Source organism: Osmia lignaria, chromosome 7 (assembly GCF_051020975.1).
Source record: "Osmia lignaria lignaria isolate PbOS001 chromosome 7, iyOsmLign1, whole genome shotgun sequence".
In the NCBI taxonomy this organism is placed as follows: domain Eukaryota; kingdom Metazoa; phylum Arthropoda; class Insecta; order Hymenoptera; family Megachilidae; genus Osmia; species Osmia lignaria.
The window spans coordinates 11,549,996-11,572,885 of NC_135038.1; the positions used below are offsets into that span (position 1 = coordinate 11,549,996).

Below are 22,890 nucleotides of genomic sequence, written 5' to 3' on the forward strand. Positions count from 1 at the left end.
TCTTGAAATTATTTTGCTATCTCAATCTACCAGTAAGAAAAGACGAAGGATGATATCTATGTATTTATATATAATTGTATCCCTATTATAAGTAAAAGAAAAACGACAATGGCACAGAATATATTTACTAAACTTGTTACCTTAGCTTTGATTTAGCATTCGTTTAATTATTGGCAACCTGACGAATAGTTTAAATATTAACATTAGTTCCAAGTAAATCTCGTTTCTAGTCTCTACCTTCTGTTTATTTTTGTCGTATTTAATCTTTCGTCATTCACTCTCTCGCATCCTCTCCCAGATACTCTCTCTCTCCCTCCCTCCCTCCCTTTCTTTTTTTCACTTTTGTTCAGTTAATTAACTTCTGTGTTCGTTGAAAAGTGCCGACTATTTCGTCTGCATCTTACAATTCTGTATTGTGCGTCCTTGGAAATCTGACTAGCACATGGATTTTTCAACAAATAAATTAACAGTTTCATTTTCGATATTTCAAAGTCCTCGTGTGAAAGCACGTTTACGGTGTAACAACACACTGGAAACAAATACGCGATACTCGCGCCAGTCACTCGGTTAATGCTGAAATGCGAAAAGATAAATATTTCTTCGTGAAATTTATTACCGTTCTTACTGACCGTTCTACAGAGCAGATATACCAGACATACCGCTCGTTCTCGCATCGAATACTTTTTGTATTTCAACTTCCTTTCTTGTTCACGCGTTCACTGTAAAGTTCACAGCAGCAACCCACCGCCATGTGCAACGCTATCATCAATATTTATGAGTCGACGAACAAGCGTACAACGTATTTCATACAATGTTTCTCTGTTTGACACCGATATAGGATCGGCATGAATTAATTATTATGCTTATAAAGTATGATTCTCTGGACAGTGATGCCGCACCGTCTTCTCAAACTTTCACTCAAATTGAATAAATTATTTGTTCATCGGGAATCACATTCCTCTAGAGAAGTATCTATGATCGGCTTTAAGAGACTCGTAACAATACAGTGAAATACCTAAATATGTACAATATATATCTTAACGAGTAGCAAACAAAATTCAAAGTATATAAAATCACAAACTGGACAAGAGAAGCACGATACTGGTGTTTTCATGAGCTTTATGATACACGGAAGAAACAAGTTTTTCCTTCCACCTTCCTCCTCCCTCCCCCACAAAATACAATCTTGCATCTCAATATCATGCTGTAATGTATCGATAAAAAAAATATACGTATCCCGAATAAAGAAAGTCTTATGTCTAAAGCAATTCGATTAATAAGCGCTAAAAAATCGTGCGAAACTCTTATTCTGCAACAGGCATAAATTTTTGTCAAACAAAACATAATGTATAAGTAATTTTACATACAACCTGCTTCTGTGCAACATCACTGTCACGAATTCATGTCTCTCTTTTTCTTTCGCACGTACACGTACACACACACACACACACACACACACACAACTTGTAGTGAAATCGTACGTTGCGTTTATGAGAAGAAGGCTCAGAAATCGAACGAGTCGGTAGGAGCGACTCAAGTTCATTCTTCTTCTTCTCATAAACGCACAGTTACAGATCAGTCTATCTCGTATTGAAACGTTTAACTTGTATGTATAATTTACTGCTCAATAATCGTCACGGATTAGACTTACTGAGGAAGCTAACCAGCATTCGCTCATGCCTTGCACCCAGACGAGCAAATCTCTTAAGTATCGCGATCCGAAGTGTCGCGGAATTTGATGTTAGTTAATTTTTGCTATTGCTACGTGGACTCGCTGGCTGACTGTTTGCCTGTTGCGCGCGTTGTATGTAAATATTTAAAAGCTTCAATTTGCTGGTATATAAACAGCTGAGATGAGGTTTCAACACCTCTTCGCCGACTGCCAGATGTATCGCTACCATGCAGAACACGGCACTTTTGCGTACTGCACTTTCATTATCGTCATAAGCCTGATAAAGAAATTTATTAATACCACGTGGTACAGTAAGAAGTAGAAGCATAGAAAACAGCTGTAAAATGTGTTTTGCGTTTACCTTAATGAGTCCGGGCATCACTTTTGACAAATGAGGTTCTATAGCATCGCGACCCCAATGTTCTACAACTTTGTGAAGCATTTTTATCGCTCCCATGTTCAAGGGATATGGTTCGGTGGTTATTATAGTCGATACCAAATGAATTACTTGTTCTGGCTTTAGAATCATCGCTATCGTTGCAGCACATTTTTCTGCCATCCAAAGCACCTGTGTTCACGAAAATATACAATCCCTTGATTATATAAACAACATGTATTTGTTAATTTGCATCACTTACTGGAGATCTCGAGTTACTACTACCGGAAGAAGAATCCTGCTTTTGATCGTCCAATTTGTACGCGTTAATTACTTTTAAAACGAGTAGCTCAGGATAAACGGAAAAACTGTCTACAAGTTCTGGGCACTTTAACATATCGATCAACGTTTGAAGTACTTCTACTTGCATTTTCTTGCTATCGTTCGTTAAACTATCTAACAATGTTTTCAGCAGTTTTCTATGAAGAAAAAAAATGAAAAAAAAAAAAAGAAAAAGAAAAAGAAAGACATGCAATTAAAAATGTTATAAGTATCTCACTTATAAGTATTTAAACTATTTAAATAACGCAATAATTACTTAAAATTCTGTTTGATATACAAGCCATCTCCTTCTCGAACGTATAATTGAAACTCTTGCAGAGCTGCTACTTTTTCTTCGGTTTGTGTCATCTTTGACTGTAATGTTTTAATCATATTATCTAAAATTTCTGGTCTCTTTATCGAATCAGGTGACGATCCTGTAACCGATACTGAATAAGTTAAATGACATTGCATGAAAGACAGTTTTCTGCGATATACACGTACTTACATAGTACGTACATAGGCGTCGAGTAAAGTAAGGCTTCCCTAGGAAAAATCTAGCGTTACAAGAGAAAAGAGGAATTTACTTTTAATAATATTAAATATTATATAAAATTTAATATATAATCAAGAAATATGAGTAATACAATAAATATCAATTGAAATTTTCTCGCGTAAACATTTACAGGGAAGTGTTGGAGCGGGAACCCCCTAAAGAACTCGGCCGAGTTCTCGGTCAGTGGAAGCCTATCATACTCGATGCTCTGTACAATACTATACTAAATACTATGTTAATCCTACCATGCGTTTTGTAACCATTATTTTCTTGAGGGAGTATAAGATCACCTGCGATCGTATCGCTCGAACCATTTACTGTAATATTTGTAACAGATCGTCCTCTTTGGGTGGGTGAAGATACCGAAGATGATCGACCCTGATAAAGGTAAAATGTACAACGTATTATCGTCGCATTCTAACATAGTGTGTAAACATTGTGTAGGAAAAAACAAGAATCATATCATCCGTTTAATTACCGAATTACACAACGTTAAACCTTCCATTTTCTCTTCTACATCGGCCATATTACTAATACCGCTATCTTTACTAGTGGTCGCTCTTTCTAAACGTTCAAAACCATAATTCTGAATTTCTGCCGTTGTACGTCTTAACGATCTGTTGTAGGAAGTACTTAAAAATTAAAATGACTAAGAATGATAAAATTATAGCCTCCTTCGAGTTCGAAATATATCGGCAACTTACTTGTATACTTCTTCCAAATTCTCGTCCGCATTATCAATATCACCTTTAGTTTTCGTACGAGCAGGTGAACTCTGTGCTCGTGGAGGCGGTGTACCAGGCGATGCTGGATTACTGGAGCCAGATGACTTTCTTAAATGATTTTGTACCAATGGCAAAGCCGCCTCCTACAATGTCCAAGTTGATATATAATTTAAATGTAAAATCAATTCACTTTCAGATTAATGAGATCAATCGTTAAATCCAGTCTTACTTGATAAAACTTTGGTAATTCAGCTAGTATCATTGTCACTTTCGGAGGATTTAAATTATACAATGATATGACAGCATTTTGTGCATGCCTTCTGACATCTTGACTTTTAACGTCGTTAGACCAATCAAGTAACCTTGCCAGCGCTGTACTTGCTGAATTATTCAGCGCAGATGGTTCTGCCGTTTCTGCGATCTGCGTGATAAACGTAAGCGTGGCTATTTTAACACGAGAATTTGGTGTTTGCGTAGGATCCGTCAGAAACCTCATAACAGCAGGTAAAAGTTGCTCTCCAGAAAAACATTCTCTACAAGAAGAAACAGATTACACAACTGTTTGATGTAACATTTATACCTGCATTGTAATTCGTTTTTATACTACCTGACAACATCAAGCGTCTTGTGAATTTTTGCTTGAATCGATCCGAGTAAATCGGTACCTAATTTGTTCAAAAGTCTTGCGCACAGCACGTAAAGCCAATCACCAAGATCTTCGCTATGAGTAGCAACCAATTCGTTCAACGTGTCCAAAAATAAACTAAACACCTTCGTGTGGGAATCCATAAACATTTTTGTAAAAATATCCGTCACTTTACGCAATTCCGTAGCTGTAAGCGTATTTCCGTTTGAAAGAAAATGTTGCAATCCCACTAAACCCTCTTTTCTATCTCCCCAATGCTTATGCGCACAATTTTCTATTATTTCCTTAATATCCTGTAAAGTAGAAAGTGATTTTTCATAACAATATCGATACCAAATACGCAAAGAATATCTTGTAAATACGTCTAAAGGAAATATTCATCCATGGGTCTTAAATAAATTTCTATCGTATTCCATTCTTATTCCGTTCTTTGGCAGAAGAGTATAGTATTTATAAAGTTACATGAAAATCATATTAAATTTAACAAACCTTTGGGATAGATTGATCCCATGGATCACGGTACAATCTTTGTTGAGATCCACTCCATGAGAACGACTAACGGGTGTAGATGGACGATGGACACAGATATGGAGAACAGAACGGCGCATCGCGTTAGTCCAAACCAAACAAATACGCCGCAACAAAACCAAAAGATAAAACCAGACATGCGTTATCTACATTGTTTTAAGATGCTCGAAGCTCTGTTTTCTTCAAGTTTTTCATTTAAATCTATTCCTTTTTCAAATTCAAAGAATGAAGCAGTTTTATAAATACAGATGAATGAATCTAACAAAAAAGAACGAAAAAAAGAAAAAAAGAAAAAAAGAAAAAAAGAAAAAAAACATACTGCTCCGAGGTTTCACGAGACAACAGTATATTATTCTGTGTTTTGTTTAATCTATAATGATGTGGAATTCTTACACGCAACTACTATGTAATATGACTTTTATGAACGCAACGAGTTTAACATGGACCTTTGAAGCATGTTTAAATAGCACAGCAATAGAAATCCTTAAATAAATACTACTACTATTGCAGGCATTCTTATTAAACGTAAATAAATAAATAAATAAATTAAAAAAAAAAAAAAAAAAAAAAAAAAAAAATTAGCATTACTAAATTAAATGAACATATAAAAAAAAGCGTAACAATACAGCAAGTGTACGAAACTATACGTAATGCTAATGCATATAAGTGATACTTGTTTATTAACGTACACGTAACTAAATGGTCCTTCTGTAATTTCGTAATTTTATGCTCGATTATGCTTATAATTGATCACACCTTAAGTACTTTTTATTAGAGATTAAATGTAAATTGAAAACTAGTAAAGTTTGAAAAACCGAAGAGCATTATACTGGATCATGAATGTGTTATAAAAATATATTATTTTTTATTACTTTACTCTTCTACTGACATCATATATCATCGTAAAACTATTACTATTCTGGTTTGTTATTGAAAGTTCCCGATATCCCGTTTGCTTACATCGTTTGGTCGTCTAAAGCTGTCCATGCTTCGCTCTGAACATATACTACTGGTTTCGCTGTCATCGCTGTGATCACCTTTGCCTCTTGGTGTTCTTGTATAGTTATCGATACTATCGAATGTAAGCGCATCCGCTAAAGCTGATTCTGCTTCGCGTGATTGTTGTAACATCTTTTGCGCCATAACTGGTCTAGACTGTGGCCTCTCCGTTGGCGACATGTGCAAACCTCTGCCGCTGTATGTCACAATAGTAGTCCTTTATCCAGAACTAAAAGTTCTAAATGTAGGAAAAATGAAGGTAAATGTGAAAAAAAAATACCGTATCTTGCTTGCAAAACTTCTCTCCATTCCAAATCTCTGTGGGCTAGGTTCACGGCTGTTACCGGTACTTCTGATCCCGTGTCCAGATAAACGTCTAGGTCTTGCGATTAACGATTCTCCTTCGCGATTGTACGTTGCATAACTCAACCTTGACGACGGTGAACCTGATCTACTGCTAGCTGTTGTACATAATATAGAAAGAAAAGAAAATGAAATAATTCTTTTTTTCTTTTTTTCTTCTTTCCTAAAGTAAGTATGCCAATGTTTCATTTAATAAAAAAGCCTAACAACTTTCACATTATTTTAGTTTCACCACTTACGCTGAGATTGCGACACTCCGGCCACTCTGGTTCTCGTTCTTGCGGTTCTTTCTGGACTAGCAACAGCTGTGGTATCTGGTGATTTACTTGGTCGTGCTGAACGAAGAAATAACATATACACCATCATTTTTGTTGGAAACGAAAGAATGACGATTAAGATTTTACTGATTGTTACTCACGAAGAGACGCCTTCTGTCTGCTCATATTCGCGTACATCATTCTAGCTTTAGCTCTTTGCGCGGCTTGCAAATCTATCGCACTAGTAGATCTAACACCTGGGCTTCCACGATCTGAGGAGAATTTTAAAAAGCTATTATAAAGAGGTGAAAGATGTCACACCATTGTGCATATAGACTGAATCGTGAGTGACTTAGTGCACGATTTGAATCGCGATGATTTTTCATAAAGCAAATCATCAAACAAGAATATAAGAATTACAATGATTATCAGTGGGTCTTTGCAGAACCGGAATACCAGACTGACGATAAGAACGTGGCAAGGACGGAGTACGTCTGAGCGGGCCATGTGGTTGACCCGAAGTTTGATGCAAATTTTCCGTACTACCTTCATACGTATAATGTAAAGAAGATTCACAAAGCAGCATGAAAAAAGAGTGAAAAGTATTTTATACCGCGCTGTTTTCTGTTACTCTGCATTTACTAATACATCTACACCGACTCTGGTTGGTTCGGTGTATATATATACACGTATATTCTGAAATATCTATTACACTTATCGTAATTACATGAAAATAAGATATATACCTGTGGGACTCATTACTGGTCTGGATGTTCTGGGGCTAACGCTCGCCGATCTCGTGACTACATTTAAACTGCTAATACTACCGCTATTGCTAAGAGACATCAACGAGCGTTTATACGCAGTATCAAGGCTGTTGAGTAATGCTTCAGCTTGTTCTGGAAAATGATCTTTGAATGCCCAATACGACCTGAAAATAATTCAAACACGAGTTTTCGTGTTATTACTACCTTCTGCTCGAAGGACTTTTGTGTAAAATCATAGGAGCAAAGAATATGTACTTTCTAGCAAAGGCTCTTGCTTCTGAATCCGAATCCGCGATACCCTTTTTAATTGTGTCCTGTAATATCGTTACGTGCTTTTGCAATATCTGAGTAGGCCAAGTTTGTAAAATTAAATTCAGATACTCGCACGAGGCTCGCCGTATATCTTTACTTTTGTTACTTAAACACGATGTGATAATTGGCACAAACCGACTGCAGTGTGTATTTTGAAGTATAAACCTCACGGCTACAGCACCAGCTGTTGCCACCACCTGAACATTAAACGTTATCAATGTCAATTTTTCCGTCTTATTACATTTCCTCTTTACCTGTATTAATAAAACACCAAATTGATCAAAACGCTCACCTTGGCACTATTTTGTATGAGGTTCATCAATGTGAGTAAAACAGCTTCACCGAAACTAGCAAATTTGTTTTTTAACTCTTGACTAAGAAACGCTAAGGTGATGGACGCTTCTCTAACAACTTGCGATCTCAGATCGGCGCAAGCAACCTCAAACGCTCTCTGCATGCTCTTCAAATGTTCATAAAAGTTCTCATAGTTCGTGCCACCTGCTTTAACGATAGCCCTTAATTTTTTCATCTGTAAGATAATTGAAATTTCTTAAATGTATGTATCGCCAATATTTCAATTGATCCACGCGTAACATGTTTTCAACGTTTCACATACGTTTTCTGTTCTTTGCTTCCAATCCTTCTTGTCGTCGCCAACATTATCTTTGATAGCCTTCATTTGTTCTTCCAAATCTTTTGCCGAAAACAAATTTACCGCTGGTACATCTTCGAACGCTGTATAAAAAGTTTCCTCGTCGACGGCACCAGCTTGACCTGAATATATTAATTAGAATATATTAGTTACATGCTCGTATTAATATTAATAGACATATTTTGATTACTCTATTTATCATGGGACAACTTCATCTGTAATATTTATGCAATCATTTGTAATCGTTTTCAGAACTTTAACAACAACACCACCTTGAGGTCTCTAACGGGGAAATGGATTATAAAAATCGTTAAGTTTATTATACGATACCTCTTGATGCAAAACATTTTGTAATTACCTAGCAGTATTATACAATATAAAATGAAGATGGCACAACAAGAACAACTATGCAACTGAAATAAGATTACAGATGTTATGTTAAGTGCAAATAAACACAGAGAAAGCAAAATTATGCAAGGGTCTTGAATCGGTATAGAATAAATATTAATTTTTAAAAAATTTCAAGTTCCTTCTCTTTTGTATCGATACCATGATGGATATCTTTGTAGAAAGAAAGTAAGCAAAACAAATAAAATAATAATCCAAGCGTAAGAGTATTCTAAATTAAAGAAGAAGAAGAAGAAGAAAAAAAAATATGTATCGATTATCGTTTGTATACAGACCATCATGATATAATATACAAAGATAGTAAATGCCAATGGAGTTTTAGATACCTGGCGTCGATTTTACTGACACGTTTCTTTTGACGGTTGCTGCCCTTGAAACCGTGGAAGAAGGTGTATTGCCAGGCTGAGCTGTCATGCAAGCGAATAATTAGCATTCTCCTCACTGAAACGTCGACAGTTTGTCGACATTTTAGTGGTATAAATTGGAAAAAGATTAATATTATATAAAATGGTGAGCAACAGCAAGGAGAAAGCAAGAGTTTCGTGTTAGCACGCTTCACACCTGTGCATTGGTTGCAGGAGGAACATGTGCTTCCATACTGTTAATCTCCAAATATGCAACACTTATGCGGACTAAGTAAAACACTTATTTTAAATATGAAACAACACTTGATTATAATGAAACTATTAAGACCTTATTAACTAAAATAAGGTAATTAAATAGATTAAAAAACAATAAGCGAAAACATTGTTGAAAAATCTTAAGATTCGTTTATGTAACATCTATCTTAGTTCTGTTCTCTCTACAAGCGTCTAAACAAATATATTTGTCAAATAATTTGAAAAATACTATTATACTTAGAAATATAGCGATAATTTTACTATACATTTTTAGAAACATTATAAAACTACAACTTTCTGAGTACATCTGCTTCATTAATTGCAATCTATCATGCTTAAAATGAAGAAAAAAATCCTGTATATATAGCATATTTGGGTGTTGTTAACTTATAGAAAAATTACATGTGCCGTATACGTATATACCAAACCCATACATACCTAAAGCAGAAGACGAAGTTTTTGCAGGACCAAATTGTCCTCTTTTTGCAGGAGCAGACGATCTTCTGACAGGAGCAGACTTAATCTAAAATATCCAATTGATGAAACGTTCATAAGTCAGATTCAGAGGTACCTATACAGGTATACATTAAGCGTACGTTTATCCAAAACTTACCGCTCTGTCCGGTTCATCGGTACCTTTTCCAACTGAAAGAGAAAAAAATGAGTTTAATGCAAGCATATAACAAATTCATTCATTTAGTACATTCGATTGCAATTAATTTATTTCTCCTTTTCTCAATCTCTCTGTACCTAAATCTGGATATAGCCACGGCGGTTTATGAATGTCACAACGGCATCCTCTAGCCCTAGCACCTGGGTGCTTAACAATATTATCCCATTGAAGAATCCACCGACTACTAGAGTCCCATAATTTCTGATCGATGCTAGGATACTTTTTTAATCCTCTATGTAAGCAGCGATGACTGCTAGGTAACAGCACACCAGCATCATTCATCGCGAAGAAAAAGTGTTATTTTAACACGATCACTGAATAACACGATTATTGAATGTTCTTTTGTCAAGTATAAAGTACAATCTACAATACTCGAACACAATCCGAGGGAACATTAGCACATCATAGAAAGTTTTTATTGTTGTTGCATCCTTAAGAATAAACTGATTGGCATTTCATTAAAAAAAAAATGAAAATTGAAATATTCTGTTTCCTGAACAATTTTCTCTATCTACGCGTTCGAACGCGACCCTCATTTTTTTCCTACACAGCTCGAGAACTGTTTCACTCTTTTCTATCCACTTTTTCTTTCCCGCCAAACAGAGGAAAGCGAAAAAACGAAAATCGAGCTTGTTCGATGTACAAGCAACACGTAGTAGTACGACGATACGGCAATTAAGCAATACTAATAGACGTAAATGACGTTTGAATTGTACCTGATAATTATTACTACTGATTTTTCATTCACCGCTTAATCATCCTCGGTTACGCAAGATTGCAAAAGCGAGGGAAACGATAATTAAGGAAACACGTTAACTCGTCTCCCATTATAAATCTAATCCTAACGAACGAAACGGGAGTTGAACGTGCTAAGATGAGAAACCTAGATTTGCATTCGTGATATTGTCCGTAATAACGGGGCGGTGCGCGGCAATGAGACACGAGAGAGTGATTTTCTCACGTTACAGATAGCACGCGTTGCATCCTTCTTACGTTCGGCTGGTTAAGATTCACCCCCAATATACTTACATATATCGTATACAGACAAGTTACGATGAAAAAGAAAAAGAAAAAGAAAAATTACGTCAGGAAACAGAGTCTGAGGCATTAACGCATCTATTATATGTACAAGCATGGCGTTTATATTAAAAGTTCAGGATCCTCGTTTTATCTCCTGGAAAGATCTACTTTTCACGTGATCGGCAAAGAAAAATCTTAGTCGAATTCGTAACGAAAGTGAAATTGTTCGTTCTTTGCGCGTGTGTCGAGAAAGTACATTAATAATTCAAAGAAGCGATCATCGTTTCAACGTGTTTTCATCGAGTTAAAAACTCGAAACGCTGAATACCGAATCGTGTGGTATTCGTTTCCCCGTAACGCTTTGATTCAATTATTACTTTTCTTCCCGTTACCGATAATTGTGTACCCTGTTACTGGGTAAAAGAAATCGATGCAACGGATGTACGCGGATGCGTTCAAAGCCGGAACGAATCGCGCCTCGCGTTCTTTCCTCGATCCCGAGAAACGTCAGTCACGATGACCGTTTTGCGAGACAATCGTTAATAATAGCTTCCTACTTCTTTTTTTTCTTTCTTTCTTTCTTTCTTTCTTTTCAAATACTTTACGTCTGTTAAAGCAACTAACAGAATAAAGGAATTCCTTTTGTTTTCCACTTGTAACACAAGATCGTTAACGTTCGGTATCGAAACTGTTACTGCAAAAACAACACTTGCGATAACCGGCGCAGAAAAGTTTGCGTCGTTGTTCGTCAGACATTCGAACGACACAACTAACACGATAGAAAGCTTCTAGAAGCAAACTAATCATCGAAGCGGATACATGGAGGCGAGATACCGTCGTAACTTGGTTATATTTCGATGCAACCACGGCGTTTCTCTGTCTCTGCTGATCAGGTAAACAAACGTGTCGCGAGAAACTGAAACGATCGTCCTTGCTCATTGTCCGTGAACGGCAGTAGCAACACGTATCGTTTAGAACGCGTCACTCTCGATCGTGTTCGGCCCGTGACACAGAAAAAGAGGGAGAAAAAAAAAAAGAAATACGATCAAGATCACCGAGCAACGCGTCACGATTCTGGATACGTTCAAATGTACGATTGAAACGTCTGGCTTAAAAGAGACACGCGTCTCTCACGTTGCTAAATGGCGACTCGTTTACGAACTCCCGGTAAGCGCTGCTGCTTACCGCGTGACTCCCGAGTTAAGTCAGATAGGGGGAAAGAGGGGGACGGACACCTTCCCCTATCTGATCTGATCTGTGCCCCTCGTTGTGACCAGGACCCCCCACACGCGCATCAAAAAAATACGCATCTCGATTACGTGTCAAATATTAGGCAATTCAGATCAAACTAAACAGAATTATTTACATTTCTCACCGAAATTAAAATCCTATTACACTAAATAAAAATAACGTTTCGTTTCTCATTTCCACGCGGGTGGACAGCGTCGAAAAGAGAAGAACAAGGCACACCTGTGGCACAGATATCAGAAAAGTAAATAAACAACGAGATTTCTGCATAAAAGCTAGATTAATCGTCATCGCCACCTGTTGCAAGGAGAAAGATGCAGATGAAACGTAATTAACGCGATCAGAATATAAATTAAATTGGATATCAACCGCAAGATGAGAAGCAAAGTGAATCGTTGTAATTACAATGTTTAACCGTAACACGTCAAGACCTTTTCAGACAAGATAACGATGATGTTTTCGATAAAGAAATAAAACTGGACCATGAATACGCGACACGCATTCATTTTTTGCGTTTGGAAAGGACAAGCTTTTAACATTGATTGATATCGTTTTAAACACAGGCCACAGCAATGATATACACGTATATGTATATTTCTAACAATAAGAAAGAAAAAAAATTTCATAATTTATCAACGGAACGAAGCTCGGAGGAGAGCTTCTTAGAAATTCAGTACGGATCGAGCGCGGTATAAATTATGGATAGAAAACGAGATGCAGTCACGGTGATTTCTTTAGATATCGTACGCAGCGAGTGTCGTTGATCGGTGAAAGTAACGTTATTTATTGTTCTTAAAGATCAACGAGATACTTGGTCGCTTCCGATTTTCCGGAAGAAATCGAAGAAAACTGATTTCAGAAAAGAAACGATTAAGGAAAAGAGGGAGCTTGCAACTTGAACAGTTGAAAGGGTTAAGTATTACACACCGATTACGAATCAAGCACGCATTAGTGAAACTGAACACGATGATAACGACGATGCTATCCTCTTTGTGTTACACAACAAAACGTACATATGTAGTATAATGCAACCTCTAACACAGTTGTGTACTCATTATCACCAGCGCCAGCAGTACACGGTTTTATCGCTTCAATAACTGATGTCACGGGTCAACAGAAGAATTATTACTCCATTATGGTAATTTGTCGATTTTCCCATTGAACGATCTACATTAAACGAGAGATCGTTTACATTCATACGGATGGACTTTCTTCTGATCGATGAATCTACTTTCAATTTTCTTACCCTTTCAACGGCAATATAAGTATAGGTACATATATCGTTTGGAAGATAGAATGTCAGCGGGAGTAGAAGCACCGCGACGCGCGATGGCTGAATATGTAAAAAGGACATCCGTGAACTATTCCACGGTTTAATATCTGATCGTGCACACACGCCGTGGCAGTTGACGGTGAAGATAAATCTGCGTTACCACCCTACCTTTCACTTCTCTTGCACCTCTATACACGCGTCTCTATGTCCTCAGGGTAAGAAGGCAGGCGAGTTGGGTGCTAATTTCGATCGAGCAAGCAAATGATACAGTGAATAATAATCTTTTGTCGCGGTACAGCAATGTTGAAGAAATATCTATCTCATTCGGAGGTAGCGGGGTCGTTCATCGATCCAGAAGATAAGATCTAGTATACCTATTCCATCGTAGATGCAAAGAAATTTATTGCTATTGTCCTAGTATAGTGTGCGCAACAAGGTTGAACGGCAGAGAAATCGCCGTTCTGGCTGGTATAATTGCGATTCAACGTGAACCTCTAACACAATCTCTATGCTAGGTCACAGGGAAATAGAGAGAAAGAGAAAGAGAAAGAGACTTATGCAAATTTTTCCTGAGCAGTGTTTCGCTTAACCTTTCCTGTGTCACATAGCACACGGTACAAAGAAACTCGCAGCGCTAACTTGCCGGAGAGAAAAAAAAACACAACAGATATTTCCATTTAAATACAACCTCAAGCATGGTACGAGTTCTCTGATGAAATTTATTACCAACGTGTTGTATACTGTTAGCGAATAAATTTGGTAAAAAGTAACGTTTTCTGTTGTTTAAGTGCAACGAACAAAAGGATTCTTCGTGGTAATTTGGCGTTCTATTAATATATCTGAATTCAAGCGAAGAACCGTAATTCTTCTGCCAAGCCCATGTATGACCTAATCGTGATCACGAACAGCCAGAGAAGAAATATATTCTTGTCTTTAACGTGGACGTCTCGTCGCTTGCTAATTTGATACGCGGAATAGAAAAGGTTGCGGCCATCGAGCCGTATTTCATTTTTCATCAACTACCGGATTTTTCGCATACTAGGACATTAAGTATCGTTGCAAATACACAGATACTTTTACTTCAAGATAGGCAACACTTTTTTTCCTGGTGAATCCACTAAATTCAATAAATCCAACATCGATAAAACTTGATAAAGCATATTTTTCATTTTCACCCTCGATAGCTAAAAATTTCGTGATTAGAAATAAAAAATGTACGGATAATGGAAGATTATAGAAAGGAATGAGTCATTGGGAATCTCAGTTTACTTGGATTTGTTCTATCAACATCGCCTAGAGACACCGCTAGAGATACTCTTTTAGAGATACCGATAGAGTTGCATCTATTTTTTCTTTTTTCTTTTTCCTTTTAGATTTGGAAGTAATACGTTAAGTATTCGATTGTATTAGGTTGCTAGCGACACGTAATATTTGCAATCGAAATTTGAATACCCTAGCCAGTAGTATTACAACGTTACAAGGCCGTTCGTTTGAAGCAGGACGGCTTTAGTCTGGTATGAATTACAGAGACAGCCTTTTGAAACAATACACCGCCGATATTGCATAGTACACCGTCGCTATCGGTGTATGGTAGTATTATGTAATATCAGAGAATAGATAACGCGAATTAGCGAACTCAATGTGTTGCTTACTCTAGGAAATGACACCTTGCGCGATAGGTACAACTTGGCGTTTCTGGCTGAGGCTTTCTTCGACTGAGAATTTGCCTTCTCTTACTAAAACTTATTTTATTTTATAACTTAATAACGCGTAACATATTACATGGTCGGTCCACAAAGGCCGAAAAGGGAACGTTTCTTTTGCCAATTACATACACAGCAGCCCATCGTTGGGCTCGTAAATTACCTGTCCCGATTGTTACTGTTCGTGTTTTCCTTGCCATTATTACAGCCCAACTCGTAAGAGAAATCAATCTGGAGAAACGAGCGGTCTTAAAAGAAAGTCCTTTACTTGGAAAAAAGAAATCTACGATCTGATACGAGGCAGAGCGAGAGCGAGAGCGTGAGCCAGAGCCAGAAATTGAACCGAAAACGTGTCATCGCGATATAATTAAATTCAAATTGGCGGTGTTTTATCGTGCTGCTTGCCGCGAGTAAATATTCTTATCACGTTGGAGAACAAGCGGTACTTGCTAAATATTCATCGTATGTTACCAGTAACGCAAACGGACCGGACCAAGAGAAAGAGAAAGAAAAAGAGAGGCGAACGAGAAAATATGGTTGGCTCTTTTCGAATACAAAGGTATTCGCTATGCGATAGCATTCGTGGCTCCGGGATGGCAGCACGATACAACTCGCAGCTTGAATAACGCAACAAAAGTGACACGCGTGACACTGTTTTTTACGTATCTTTTCTTTGATTGTTTGCTTGAACGTTAACGAATATGTATGTATGTACCCCCCTTTGAGAATGAAAATTCCACGCATACTCACCGTCCGAGGACATTGCCAGGGGCAACAGATCACCAGCTGCTTTTAATTGGTCGAATTTCTCTATCAGTAATAGCAACCTGTAAGGCGAGAAGGGTAACATATAAATACAAAGTTATCCAGAAAGTTGCTACGTTATTAGTGTATCCTTGCTATTCTTCGCAACCGTTTCACATTGAACATATTTGAAAAAGGCTATTATCTCGTTTAATTTATAAACGAGAGCTACTCGCCAACAAACGATTTCGCTTTTTTCACTCACTTTGCGTGCGGTACGTTGTGCTTTCTCTGCAAATCGACGCGTAATCTTTCTCCAACGTGTCTGTAGATGTCCGCCAAAGTGTTTAATGCCGTTTCTCGTACTTTTTCGGATGGATCCGATAACAGCTTCACGATGCTTGGAATTACACCCGACAACATCATCTCGTCGGCTCCATGTCTAGGGGAAAAAAAAAAAAAGAAAAAAAAAAAGGATTTTTTGAAAGCTTCTGCCAGTCGTCGTATTCTTGATACTTTCCGATACATTCGTTTGCAGACGAATTATTCATTTATCAAGATGCTTACTCGTTCAACGTGGTCGTTAAAAGAATCAATGCCTCTTCTCGCAATTTGGCATTCTTATGATTGAAAGCCGGTCGCAGTCTGTCGAGAAGTTGCTGGGGAGACATGCATCCTTTCTCCATTATTTTCAGCAATAGTAATTGCGCTTTGCCTCGTGTCGCATCTTTACTGTCACCTGGGAAAAAGAAGCAACCATCTTTCGCTATACTTGTTAATAATATCGTAGAAAGGAGATCGGTGGGAAACGAGGAACGCTCGAAAGACCGGTTTCGAGTATATTTATCTATGCGTCACGATATCATCTTATAATAAGCAGTTGAACTTTCGTGCTTATTTTATCTGAAGCTCGTGTGTAAGCGAACAAATGCGATTTAACGAGGAGAGTTAAAGACACCACCTACCTAATCTATCTATTGCTGGTTGAATAACAGTGGAAATATAAGGCTTGAAGTCGTGACCCATTCGATCCGCAAGGAACGTAAGAACTTCCAAACCATTCTGGACAACCTGTAACAAGAAGCAAGAATCGTTTAGATTTACAGCATATATGTATATCATTATACCAATATAGGAAAATAATTATCCTCTTTCGTTCACACTGAAATCGTTCTAGCCCCGACCCCGGCCCCGGCTCCGGCTCCGACCTCTACCAATCAACAAGATCCAGGTTTGCCGGCTAATTTGCTGAACATAGAAAGACGCTTAGTAGCGTCTACTGGTGCTGCGATCGAATCGTTAATTAGCTATACACGGAAAATAGCAAATTCACTGTGAATACTATAACGAAGAACCTAAGAAGCAATAATCTAGCAAAGAAATTACAGAATAAGATCGAACAATGATATGGAGCTTGAAGAGCAGGATGTTGAAAAATAAAAATTCTTTGTAACAAAGGTGTCGCGAAACTTTTTGCACGATGTTTATATTTCAGTGACGGGGTCCACGCGCCACGCGACATATCGATCCGAGCAAGATTAACTCGGCAAGCACCTGGTTGAAAGGTAAAAAATCCTAGACCCCTCGCACTTTCCCTCTTGCTTCTATAATTATGCTTTGCTTCGTCAACCCTCTCTACACACTCGCAATGAATTTTTCCTCTCTTTCCCTCTCTTTCCCTCTCTTTCCCTCTCTTTCCCTCTCTGTGCTTTCATGAAAGCATAATCGCCAAGTTTCTGCAAATTACATTTGCGTATTCCGGTCTCGTGCTTACATGTTTTTAACGAAATGAAAATTCCTACGCGAAGGGTTAGCAAATTCTAATCTATAGGTATTATCGTGTATGTATATCAGTCTTTCACATTTTAACGGAAATAAATATATTAATCGTTTAAAAGTTGTAGTATTTAGGGAATGTTAAAGGCTGAAGACGAAGGTGTACGATTGGGGAGGGTGAACGAACTGAAGAACACTGTTCCTCCGGCAGAACGAGCAGATCGATATAGAAAGTGCAAGTGTATTTATCGTGGCTCAACCCCTCGAAGTAAACCTCATCGAGCTGTCCGCGATCTATAACGAGGGAAAAAATGAAATGAGAATTATTCTTTGTTGAACGATAACGTTGATTATCCTGGCTGGCGATACGGTTAAATCCAATGTCACTGGCTGCAAAATCGTCCATTACTCTGCGACAGTTTAAATACATTTAACCAACAAGTTCTATACATAGATGCGTAAACCAATTTTAGATGCAACCGCGACGCGACGCGATGAGACGCGATCAGACGGGGTAAACGTTCTCTCAGGGCTGTCGTCTGGCTGTGACATCATTGCTCAGCACCGAGCTGCCTTAACTTCCATATACATACTAATTAGCACGCGTTCTAATCGACAACCTCCTGGCGATAATATCCATCAGAAAAAATTCTTACACCACCAACTAAAGGCTCTCTCGATAACATTATGAAAAGTGTTTGATCATGAAAAGTTGAGTAGGTAGCCAGCTGCAACGCACCTTGAACTTTATCTCCGGAATCTGACCAGCCGACCTCTTCTAATCTCATTCGATCGTGAACAAGAGATAACAATAGACGACGGTGTACTAATTGTAACGTATTAGTACTGCGCACACTTTGACAGATCGCGAATAAGACGAGAGTAGGACGTAGGCGAGTTGTCTGACCTTACTTGCCAAAGTTAAAAGTGTTGAAACCACGTGGGAGGCTCGCCATCTCCTTCTTGCAGAACCGTCATTCGCAGAGAACTGTACACATATGTAAATAAATCCATACGAGATCGAAGATAAGCCAACGAAACGAAAGCTTTTGCCTTTACAGAAACGGATAACATTTCCTCTATCATAATTTGTCTCCAATTATTTTTACGCACTGTCTGCACGCTGTTTGCGCAACTATCAATCGGAGAATGCGGTTTTTAGGTCAGCTTATCCGCGAAAAGTCAGCATCGATCGATTCTGATTCACTTAATTGTTTTCATGGTATGTACCGTTCAACCATTTAAACGAACGTTCATTTAATATATATCAATTATAAAAAAAAATAAAAAAAACCTAGATAAACCGCAATGCGTCAATTATGTAACCGATATCGAGTGTCGATTTAAAATAAATAAATATATATATATGCATAGGGCTAATCGCATAAATTACATTTTACACTCTACAGTTTCGATTTGTTTTCAATTCTATTTTCGACGATCGGATCGTCTAAGTAAATGAGATTACTTTTATTACTCTTTAATTTTAATCATTTAGACGCGTTTCATTTTCCCTGATACGCGACGCGACGGTGCTCCAGTTAGACGCGTAATCGTCACTTGGAAGCTATTAATAATTTATGAAATAACAACCGTCATAAAGAGGGTAATTGTAACGCGTTCAATTTTACCGAGTACTTTTACTATCTTTTATGATCTTTTCACGAGGTCTTTACAAATATCGTACAATGAAATTTTACACCCGTTGCAACAAGTGCACAGACCTTGTAAGATTGAATAAATAACAAGTAAAGTCTAGTACTTGTCGAATGCTCCAGCTAGATTAGCTACATACCGTCAGCGTTATGCAAGTAACAAAGTACGACTTTACTAGCGTGATACGTGTAAAAAGCATCGAGAACAGCGCGAGGCGAGGGTGATGTCATGCTTTAAATTCAAAAAAGGAAACACATTCGAGGTAGAGAAAAAAGAAGAAAATAACGGCAGGTAGAGTGAGATAGAGGTAGCGAGGTAGAGTAGTTTATATTGTCCTATGTCCTTGACATCGTTACGATGCACCGATGCAGATCTTGCTAAGATCTTCCATAACGAGACGTATTGTGATCCAATTGCGTGATGAACAGGAACCCTTAACTTGAAATTTTATTACACTCGTTTCTATGGCCTAGACTCGAACCAGCCTTAGACTTTTATCTATAAATCTGTCGTGTCAATGAATTTCATTGAAAAACATACAGGATACAGGATATTACGAAAGGAAAAGTAACCGGATTACGTATACCTAACATATAGGTATGTCGCAGTGTAAGAAAAGTTTGCTGAAAATCGATACGGTTGTCCTGGCAAAATAGACAGTCTCATCGCGTGGCAGCTAGGTACATACATACATAGGCTTCTTGCCAAAACTATGACAATACCAAACTTGAGAAAAATTGAAAACCAACTGTAATCAGCAGGCATCCTTCCTTTAACCCACTTTTCACTGATAAAACTCTTCTCTTCTCACCGGCTGTGGACATTTTTATTCGACTAATAACCAACTCGGAGCAACAAGTGGCACTACATAGATAATCATTCAAATCTTCTATACGAGCAAGTTATGAAAAGCAACTCTAAATATAAGAGTGATCAAGCAAGTAATTGGTAATTGGTAATTCGTAGAAGCAGCGAGTCGTATAGCCAACCGAGGGTATGTACAAGAGAGATTCGAAACTCATGCATTATGCATTATGCATTATGCATTATGGAAGAAACTGAATTTCAACCGCGAACTTGCACTTGGTCATCGAGTGTTGTTCGTTCATCAACCAGAAGGGTCAAGTTTTCGTTGTCTTCAACGAAATACGGCTCGAGAAACCTGACGTAAGACTTTATCGACCGGTGAAATTTGGCTAGTGTCAATTTTTTAATTGACGTTCACGTCAGCCTGACGTCATTCTTGACCGATTTCCATTTACAGAATGCAAATAAAACTTTTGACAAGGTGGACAACAAACAACTCTGTTTCTTTTCGTTGCTTCGTCGTTAGAAAACATCTTTACCAGAGATCTACGAGAGAAACTTGCAAACGTGAAATAATTCTCTAACCTCGAGCTAGTGCAGACAATCATTTTTAAACATTTCAATTCTTTCATCTACTTTCTAAGACTCTATTACTCTAGGAGATTTTGCAAAATACATACAGCGTTTTACCACGATAAACGCTAAACTTTCTGTAATAGTTTCCTTCCGATATTGGCCCGGTTCACCTCTGTAAACGATTCGAAGCAACCGCAAATCTTACATCCGACATACATGTACATATGTACACAGCGTGACACGCTATAGCAAAGGACGCGTTACGTACTTACATGGTGTGAAAGTATTTTTCCCTTATACGTACATACTTACACGAGGTATAAATCGTGCCAGAGTTTTCTCGTCGTATCTCCTCCGCCTAACGACGACAAACAGATTCATCGAAAATTATACTTTATTTTATACTTTATGAAATAGTTTAAAATATAAAATTTCCTATTGCCTATACCCGTGTACGGTTTCTAGTACTTTTAATTCGGCTTATAGGTTGTAAACACAGAAAAGTGTAAATACTTATTGTTATCTGACTCTTGGCTTGACCTGCTTCCCCTGAAAATCGGACCATAACATCGCGTGTATTTCTTATTCGTAATTCCTAATCGTTGAATAGTTTTAGTTTAAACAGCTCGACGTAACATTGACCGACTTTAAAAGGCTGATACCGGTTGCCCTTTAAAAACCGGAAAAGCATACTCGCTTCTTACAGCAATTTTGATCAGACGTATACACATTGTTTGCCAATTAGGCTTCTCGCATACACGAATAACGATAAATGAGCACCTCTGCTCGGTACGCACCGCAATCCGATTTCTTGTCACCCGGCACACCCCGCTCTTATTTCGTTTATTCTTTCAACTTTAAACAGTTTTGTTACATATTTACATTTTCTATCTATCTACCTACCTGCTTACCTACCTACCTACCTACCTACCTATACACCTACACACATATTTCCTATACGCGATTTCCTATATTGTTTTATAGGTACTTACTGATAAATGATCAATAAAAAGACATCTGTTCGCATGACATCTTGTTTACACAACAAACAATAGCTATTCATGATGCGTAAGTGAAAGCGACGATGATTTTTTGATAATGCAACAACTTCTGTTTGACAGAGAAGAAAACGAGACTGTATCATACGATACACTATTATTAGTATGTACATATTAAAAGTAGAGAAAGAGTACGAGAGAATACGATACACTTTCTTTTATAAACCGGCTGAACGCGAAAGTCGAAAACTATACACGGTTCTATTTTATTGTCGCGAGAAATTTAACGTAGGTATTTATAAAATTTGAAAAACAAATTAGCTGGAGAAGCGTTACCTTGGGATTCCCGTTGCTCAGCCATGGTATGATGTTATCAATAAACTGTCCAATGTCTTGACACTCGATACTCTTGGTGGAGTCGCCCAAATAATTTAACAGTAAATTACCAACATTTAATTTCTTCTTGATGTCCATCGTTGACAGGAGCGGCATAAAACCGTCCATATCACGCGGATTCACCGCCATGGTGGCTAAACTCACGTCGTCTCCACACCTTCGCGAGGAGTCTCTGAACGAAACTAAATTTCACTCGTGCACGTCAAAGCACATAGCTTGTCAACCTTTCACGATGCACGAAAACCAAACTCGCGTCTTTCGACATGCCACTCACGTTTCTCACTAAATACACGATTAATCGGCCAACCGATACATACTAACCGTGCGGTTTAAAACCCATACGCAAAACAGTACATTTCCCTGCTTATTTCACGACCGCTATCGCCAAAGATATTTACATCTATCGATTACAAACAAACCCCACAATATATTCACGATTTCGTACGCAACAGTTTATCAAGCGTCCAACGATTAAACAGCAACCACCGTTTGCGTTTTATTTCTATTACGCACGAAAAATAACGAACACTAACGAAAATTATCCTCCATACGACGCCATTTTCGTTTCTCGATCATCTGTCTCTCTTTCTCTTTCTCTTGTACGACCACAACGCCACTTAGTTCAGGCGGACGACACGTTAAACAATCATTTTATTCGTTAAAATTATTTCAAAATTCTTTTTCCTCCTTTTTTTCTTCGTCGCCGTTTCAAATACTCGTAAGTACTTACTTATATTCGTTCATCAATTATACTTAACGATCCAATTGATTTTTACGTATGACTATTTGTAATTCGTTTAATCCGTCCTATCTTTAAT

The 22,890-nt window shown here is 37.8% G+C and overlaps 1 protein-coding gene across 9 annotated transcripts; it reads right to left on the bottom strand.

The window, feature by feature from the left end:
• Window positions 1–1,430: 1,430 nt before the first annotated feature.
• On the bottom strand, window positions 1,431–22,657 carry chb (CLIP-associating protein). 9 transcript variants are annotated; one of them, XM_034335753.2, is made up of 26 exons: window positions 22,013–22,657; window positions 16,829–16,934; window positions 16,431–16,602; window positions 16,129–16,305; window positions 15,870–15,946; window positions 9,816–9,847; window positions 9,641–9,725; window positions 8,909–8,989; window positions 8,139–8,296; window positions 7,815–8,051; window positions 7,466–7,719; window positions 7,190–7,374; window positions 6,605–6,715; window positions 6,426–6,521; window positions 6,104–6,284; window positions 5,785–6,019; window positions 4,786–4,851; window positions 4,258–4,589; window positions 3,880–4,183; window positions 3,630–3,793; window positions 3,404–3,542; window positions 3,171–3,303; window positions 2,647–2,806; window positions 2,311–2,527; window positions 2,034–2,240; window positions 1,431–1,949 (listed from the first exon to the last, which is right to left on the bottom strand). In XM_034335753.2, exons 1-26 carry the CDS (start codon window positions 22,199–22,201, stop codon window positions 1,746–1,748), a joined length of 4,302 nt encoding a protein of 1,433 aa, XP_034191644.1. In that variant the 5' UTR covers window positions 22,202–22,657; the 3' UTR covers window positions 1,431–1,745. The 9 variants fall into 9 exon arrangements, with proteins under 9 accessions (XP_034191644.1, XP_034191643.1, XP_034191642.1 ...); XM_034335752.2 differs by having other exon boundaries at window positions 2,647–2,818; XM_034335751.2 differs by having other exon boundaries at window positions 3,404–3,557.
• Between the last annotated feature and the right edge of the window lie 233 nt (window positions 22,658–22,890).

Coding starts and splice junctions, on each gene's coding strand:
- chb (XM_034335750.2), bottom strand. CDS start 22,201: ATGGCGGTGAATCCGCGTGATATGGACGGTTTTATGCCGCTCCTGTCA. Junction 7,375..7,465: donor GCAAGAGCCTTTGCTAGAAA/GTACATATTCTT, acceptor AATTATTTTCAG/GTCGTATTGGGCATTCAAAG. Junction 1,950..2,033: donor TGATGCCCGGACTCATTAAG/GTAAACGCAAAA, acceptor TTTCTTTATCAG/GCTTATGACGATAATGAAAG.